We start from the raw sequence: 7,973 nt of genomic DNA on the forward strand, positions 1-7,973 counted from the left end.
AGACAGAATTACCTCCTCTCCTAGGTTCACGAAACGGTCGTCCATAAAATGCATTGCTGTTCTGTTGTAAGCAGTGTTCGAACTATACTGTGGACTTTGGGGGAGCCCACTTGTTTTTTTTTTTATAATGGGGGGGTTCGTGCGCTTGCGCGTGCCTCAAAAGGGGGCTTCCAATGAATTACAAAGATACATAACCAGCAATGAATGGTGTGAAAACCTAAACAATACAATATAAAACAACAGTGTCAGTTTATGGACAGTATTAATGTGCGCACATACCCCATGTTGTTTCTCATCTGATTTACTGTGATGTGAAGTGTGCCTTGATAATTCTATAAAGAATTATAGATAAATAAAAACACATAATGAAAGACAAGAACACTCAAACACTCTTCACAAACATTGTCCACATGTAACAGATAAATATATACAATAGAAGTGCAAACTTAGTTTACAAAAGAATTCAATTTACAAAGCAGATTTTAAGACAACTTACTGTTGGTTGGTTCTCTTGTCCTTTTTTCCTAATTGAGATGGTATGGTTTTACAATGTATTTACAACTATATTTACAGTTGAATATAATAATAATACCTACGTTTCATTGTTTTTATACAGTATGTTAGGGTTAGGGTTACTATTACATTAAGCAAATTTGTAATTTAGCTATTTAGTATTTTAATGAGTGAGAAAGAAGATCTGCAAGAAGGGTGCTGATTATTGAAAGGCAGTTTGTCTTTTAATGTCTTCCTTTCTACATTGTTTTACAATATTAAATTCATAAGAGTTTAATATTATTTGAAGGATAATTTAGCATGGATAATGTGAAGGTAAAAGTTATGCTCTCTTACCTGATTTCCTTCTGGAAATATTGGTGACTGACTCATAGACTGCACACCAGAATGTATCCTCACTAAGAAAAACATTACTCATGTGTAAATAGGTTTGTATGAAAATGAGGTTCTTACTAATAAACATCTAAGTGCACAAATACAATTACAAAAATCATTCCCCCTCTGTAAAACCACCATCCCCCCTTACCATCCCCTTTAGATTAATAATGCTGTGAGTATTATGTAAAACTTATCGTGCAAATTAAATATTAACGTTCTCTACGTATAATTTATTAAAACTAAATAACGGCGATTGGCCAATTAGAACTCAGTATTAACCAGCTGCGCGCGAGCTCACTCATGATTTCGTAATTTTTGTGCAAAATGTTTCGAGCGCAACTTCTGACGTTCTTTAAAAAGAAGATAACATAATAAGGTATCATATTTCCTTAGTGTTTAAAGACATTCCGCTGACATAATTATTTGTGCTGTATATGTGTGACTGTGAGGAGGGACAATACTGAGAGAGAGAGCCGAGGGATGCGTTTATTCAGAAATTATCACCCTTTTCTAATTCACGCTAGTCAGTGACTTTGCAAAAAATAAATTGCTCAAACTTAGAGCTCCTGATTAGGGGTGTTTGATATTTATCGTCTATGATAATATCGTAATTGTAGTTTAAAGGCCGGGACACACCAAGCCGACTTCAAAGAACTAGCGACGCTGAAAGCCGACGGTGTTGTCGCCTCACGTCGGCAGCGTCGGACCAAAAAGCTTCGCTCGAACACACCGCACAGACTACAGCCGACGGCAAACTAACACGTGTGTTCTGCGCATGCGTGAGAGGAATTAACGGTCTATATAAGCAGCTATCAATAGTATATATTCATCATTCAAAAGGAGAAGCCGAAACAAAGTTATACAAGATAAACATAGATATACGAAACATAAACAAAGCAGGGCTTGCTTACCATTTTGAATATCAGTTGATAACTTTAATCATTTTAAGCGGCTCATGTTGTTATGAAAACATTCCCGTATTAGAATAATTGGGAAAGATCACGTAACATTTAAACAGCCTTCTGTCTGTACCGCCTTCATTTACGTGCTTGTTTTCATCACTTTCACTTCAATTCTTGGGCACTGACTCATTCGCTAAACTGAACATCCAATCAGAGCTCTCACTCGCGCCGACACTCCCGACGGTCCCGACGGCGATTCAACATGTTGAATCGGGCAAACTGCCTGCGACGTGAGCCCGACGAGAGCCGACGAGAGCCGACGAGTGGAACACACCAAACAAACTAGCCCGACCGTCACTCGCCGTCGCCCTGACGGTGGCCAGTGGCCGACCGTCGGCTTGGTGTGTCCCGGCCTTTAAAGATGTGTGCGAGCTGACATCGAGTATACCATTTACTTTGCAAAAAACAAACAAAATCACGTCTTGAGAGTCCAAAAGCATTCATTGCACGATGAAGCCTATTTATTAGAATGCAGTTAGAATGCCTCTGTAATTCAAATAATGAAAGAAATACTGTATATCCCTATGTGAGTCTTTATTTATTTTTTTATCTTTATGTAGTTAAGTAATATCAAACAAGAATCAGCACGTGTGCTTGATCGCAAATGTTAAATTAATTTCATACAGCACTTCAACAGACAAGAAGTTGATTGAGTGGGTTACATTTTAGACTGATTTGGTCTTTTTTCATTTTGCAAATATAATAGTTCCAAACAAAGCCAGAGCAGAGCTGAGGCCCCTTTCAGAAAGGAGGTTAAGTGAAAACTCTGAGTATGTTAACCCTGAAATGAGGGAATCTCTGGCTTCCCCTTCTAGGGAACTCCACGCTGCGCCACCTAGGGGGCACATTGGGGAATGCAGCCTGCATGACCGGTGTCTGAAGCATGTGTGAAACAACGGCAATCTATTGGTCCACCTGGCCTATGACGTCATAGGCGGGGTGCCCGGAAGTATAAAAGGGCACCTGCTGGATACGTCATCCTCTTTGCTGTCTTCAGGAGCCGTCTTTTGCGAGCAGTGTGTAAAAGAGTACTATGTCTGTCAACCCGGGTGAGCGTTTCAAGAAGTGCGTGCCTCCGTGTCCTAGGCATTTGACACCTGAGGACACGCACATTATGTGCCTGGGGGAGGAGCATGCGCGTTCGGAGCTTGAGGGCTCCGAATGCGTGCATTGTGAATAATTTTCTATGTGAAAGCTCCGATCACATTTGTCTCTTTTTTTCAGCAACTCCATATGTTGGATGTGATGGATCACGCCACTAAGCGGCTCAATCTGGCTTGGACATGTGAGAAGCCTAAGCCGGCTCGCGGCCGACTAGATGTCTAGTCTTCCATTTCTCCCAGATCTCCACTCAGAGATATCTAAATCCTGGGGGAAACCGTATTCCTTTCGGTTGCATCCCTTTCAACACACTGACTATGCTAATGTTGAAGGTGTGGCTGAGCGCGGATATGCAAGGATGCCCCCTGTTGAAGAGACGTTTGTGAGCTATCTCTCGCAGGGTGAGTCAATTTCTTTAAAGACTTCTGCCTTGCCGTCAGTAGTGCTTCAGACCACCTCGCGCTGGAATGGCAGGGTGTATGTGGCAGCGGGTCAGGCTGGTGGTGCTTTGCACACCATGGTGGTGTTACAAGCCTATCAGGCTGACTTGCTGAAGGATTTGGATAAGGGCAGAGGTTTGTCACCTGAGGCGGTCGAAGAGCCATTGAGCGTTCAATGGTGGCTACGGAGAAACATCTGTGGATCAATCTCATGGTCATCGGGAAGAAAGAAAAATACTTTCTCCTCGATGCTCCGCTTTCGCCGGCCGGGCTTTTTGGCACTTCCATCGAGGAGGTTGTGGAGAAGTTCAGGGAGGCGAAAGCACAATCGCTGCTTTCAGGAAATTCATTCCTCGGCACTCCAAATCCTAACTTAAGGGGGATGATCAGTCTAGAACTGAGGCTCATAGACAAGATCAAAAGTCTAGCGTTGATAACCACGCCCATCCTCCCTCTAGGAGTCGGCAAGGAAAGCCTACTGCTAACAAAGGGAAAAAGGATCTCAGGAACATCCTAGATAAGAAGCACGGTCATCTTCCACGTCCCGAGGCTGGGGCTTCCTAATCATCTTTCTCCCCTAATGATCATGATGACTAATGGCGGCGGTGTTGCAACAATATATAGTGATATTCTCAATGTTACTCAGAAGACAGGACACAGGTTTAACTCATTCGAAAGATTTGTATCGTGAAAAGCGCTGTACAAATAAACTTGACTTGACTAATGATGTTTTATATGTTCGCTCTGAACAAATCATTTACTGATGGTCTTAGTCTCCCTCTTGTGAGCTTCTGGTCAATAACACAATGGTTCGCTAGCCTGTGGGACTGACCCGGTTTGGGGACCCGCATATTATAGCCATCTGAGGATGGTTATATTCCAGCCCTGCTATGGTAGGGTGGGTTTACTTAAATTACAGCCATTCGAGGCTGGCTGTGTTTTTAGCTGCAATTAACCCTTTCCAGACCATAGCTATCTGAGGATAGCCGTTTGGTAGCATAGTAAACCTTTTGGGTTTACTTAGACAGTCACTGCTGGTGACAATTGCAGTGGTCCCCTTTCCTAGAGTCAAGCTATCTGAGGATAGCTGTCTGCTAGCTCGGCCCCTGCTTAGAGTGTAAGGAGCGGTCTCTTGAGCCCTTACCTAGACAGTGCTGTCTCCCCTCTTTAAATAACATTAAAGAGGTGTGTCTCCCCTCTTTAAATAACATTAAAGTGGTGTGTGAACTTGCAAGTTCGATGTCAGACACTGTAATATGCTCTGGTCCCCTCCCTGCTTACCGTGGTGACGAGATATATAGCAGACTGTCGTCACTCAATGGCTGGATGTCATTTTTTTTTGGATGACGCAGAATAAGGTTTCATAGACAATTGGACGAGTTTTTGGGGCAGACCTGACCTGTTGAAAAGAGATGGTCTTCATCCCTCCAGGGGTGGTGCCACTCTTCTCTCTAGAAATATGGCACATAGTCTTAGAGTTTGTACTTGACTAACTGGGGCCCAGGTCAGGAAGCAGACAGATTGGCTAAACAAACCGTTAGACTGCTAGCCACCTCACATCACAGAAGTCAGTTAATTCTCAGCACATAGAGACTCTTTCACCTACATATCATACTATAGAGACTGTGTCTGTTCCCGGAACTAGCAAATACAAAAAATGTCCAAAACAATTTAAGGGTAATAATTTAATTGATGTTCAACCAATAAAAAACAGATATAATACAGATAAACCATTGATAAAGCTTGGCTTAATGAATGCTAGAACCCTTTCAACAAAAGCGCTTTTTGTAAATGAAATGATCACAGATCATAACTTAGCTGTGCTCTGTTTGACAGAAACCTGGCTAAAACCAGATGATTACATTATTTTAAATGAGTCTACCCCCCAAGATTACTGTTATAAACATGAACCGCGTCCAAAAGTTAAAGGGGGAGGTGTTGCTACAATTTATAGTAATATTTTCAGTATTTCTCAGAGCTCTGGTTTCAAGTATAATTCGTTTGAAGTAATGGTGATTCAAATAACATTACCTAGAGAAACAAGTGTTAATGATAAATCCCCTGTGATGTTTGTACTGGCTACTCTATACAGGCCACCAGGGCACCATACAGACTTTATCAAAGAATTTGCTGATTTTCTATCTGAGCTAGTGCTGGCTGCAGATAAAGTCTTGATTGTTGGTGATTTTAATATCCATGTTGATAAAAAAGATGCATTGGGATCAGCATTTATAGACATTCTGAATTCCATTGGGGTTAGACAACACGTGTCAGCGCCTACTCATTGTCCTAATCATACTTTAGATTTAATACTGTCACATGGAATTGATATTAATGGTGTTGAAATTCTGCAGCAGAGTGATGATATCTCGGATCATTATCTAGTCTCGTGTACACTCCATATAGCTAAAGCTTCAAATTCAACTCCCTGTTACAAATATGGTAGAACCATCACTTCTACCACAAAAGACTGCTTTGTAAATAATCTTCCCGATTTGTCAATTTCTCAGTATATCCAATAGCTCAGAAAAACTTGATGGTGTAACAGAAACTATTAACTCTCTTTTCTAGCACCTTAGATACAGTTGCTCTTTTACGCTTAAAGAAGATTAAAGGGATTATGACATGAGAAACCAAATTTGCCTTGATCTTCTGGCATATAAGAGGTCTTTGTACCATTAAAACTTCCTGCAAATTTCATAGCGTAAGACGTCCTCCCCATTATAAACGAAGCATTTATTTAATCAAGCTCCAAATACAGCTCATTGTGGATCCTATGGGGCAAGGTGATGTCACCTAGCACCAGTCGTTTGCATATGACTGCCTCCAGCGCAAGACAACTACGCCTAATTTTGCATCATCGCATCGTTGTCACGCCCACAGGTGTTCAGTCAACGTGCAGCGAGTGGGTCTGAAGAAGTAGCTGTTTACAATAAGATCGCGATGCCACGCAGATGTGCCGTTCTTGGCTGTGGAAAAACAACATGTATGAATACGCTGCCGAAGGATCCAGACGTCAGAGAAAAATAGATTCAGTTTATTTTTTGCGAACACGTCAGTGTTAATTTACGCGTGTTCACTACATTTCACGGATGACTGTTTTGAGAACAAATCGCAGTATGATGCTGGCTTTGCCAGAATACTTTTGCTCAAAGATCAGGCTGTGCCGACTATTCTGGACCCAACAACGACGCCGCAAACTGTAAGTAATGTATTTCATGTAAAAACTACTTTTTAAAACGTGTTCTGACTAGGGGGCGTTAATAATTAATGCATAGGCACTGACATTAGCTAATCATAACAGTGGGCGGACTCTTAAAGTCTGAACTCTTAAAGGGGAAAACCCCCCAAAACTGACTGTTTGAGTCAGAGGATGAGAAACAGGGTGGAAAAAGGTCATAAATCACTAAATTTTTTAAGTTTTTCGTCCAAAAAAATATAGTAATATTATAATTGCACCTAAGGGAACATAATAAAACAAACCAAAAAACCCATGTCATGTATAACAAGCACATTCGTGCCTTAAAGAGAGCAGCCCGGAAAATGGAGCACAGTTGGAAGAAAACAAAAGTAGAGGTATTTCGTATTGCATGGTGGGAAAGTACTTCTACTTATAGAAAAGGTCTAAAAACTGCTAGATCTGCTTACTTTTCGTCTCTTAGAAGAAAACAAACACAACCCCAGACATTTATTCAATACAGTGGCTAAATTAATGAAACATAAAGCATAAACAGACACAGACCTTTCCCAACAGCACAGCAGTAATGACTTTATGAACTTCTTTACTTCCAAGATCGATACTATTAGAGATAAAATTATCTTTTAATATGTTGTGCAGCCCTGCTTAATCATCAAAACATGTCTGTTAGACCCTATTCCATCTAAGCTACTAAAAGAGGTACTTCCAGAAGTCACAAGTCACAGATTGAATATTATTAATTCATCAATGTCTTTAGGATATGTCCCTAAAACCTTCAAATTGGCTGTTATTAAGCCTCTCATTAAAAAAAACACAACTTGATCCTAGAAAATTAGTTAATTACGGATCAATCTTAAATCTTTTTTTTTTTTAAGATTTAAAGATTTTATTTTCGGTCAAAAATAGTAGATTTCCAGTCAACTTATCATAGTACAGAGACTGCTCTCATCAGAGTTACAAATGACCTGCTCTTATCATCTTTATCATCTGGTATTTCTCTATTAGTGCTACTGGATCTTAGTGCTGCGTTTGACACTATTGACCACAACATCCTTTTGAGTAGACTACAAAATCATGTTGGCATTAGTGGAATTGCATTGTCATTGTTCAAATCTTACTTATCTGACCATCATCAATTCGTAGCAGTAAATGACAAGATATATCATTCACAAGTACAGTATGGAGTGCCACAAGGCTCAGTACTAAGACCATTGATTTTCACACTTTACATTTTCACATTTTTTGGGAGATATCATCAAGAAACATGGCGTTGGCTTTCACTGTTATGCTGATGATACTCAGCTCTATATTTCTTCACGGCCCGATGAAACCTACAAATTTGCAAAACTAACAGAATGCATAGTTGATATAAAAACTGGA

At 40.5% G+C, this 7,973-nt stretch overlaps 1 protein-coding gene across 1 annotated transcript in view; it reads right to left on the reverse strand.

Annotated features, from left to right (window-relative positions):
• Positions 1 to 7,973, reverse strand: part of LOC107663216 (butyrophilin-like protein 2) — a 41,818-nt gene that overhangs the window by 3,612 nt on the left and 30,233 nt on the right. Inside the window, exons 11-13 of the mRNA XM_016453390.1 lie at positions 850 to 911; positions 497 to 524; positions 280 to 332 (exon numbers count right to left, since the gene is read on the reverse strand). Of these exons, the coding sequence (XP_016308876.1) occupies positions 280 to 332; positions 497 to 524; positions 850 to 911 (143 nt within the window). The remainder of the gene's footprint in view (positions 1 to 279; positions 333 to 496; positions 525 to 849; positions 912 to 7,973) is intronic.

Source organism: Sinocyclocheilus anshuiensis, unplaced genomic scaffold (assembly GCF_001515605.1).
Source record: "Sinocyclocheilus anshuiensis isolate Anshui unplaced genomic scaffold, SAMN03320099.WGS_v1.1 scaffold1301, whole genome shotgun sequence".
Classification (NCBI taxonomy): Eukaryota; Metazoa; Chordata; class Actinopteri; order Cypriniformes; family Cyprinidae; genus Sinocyclocheilus; species Sinocyclocheilus anshuiensis.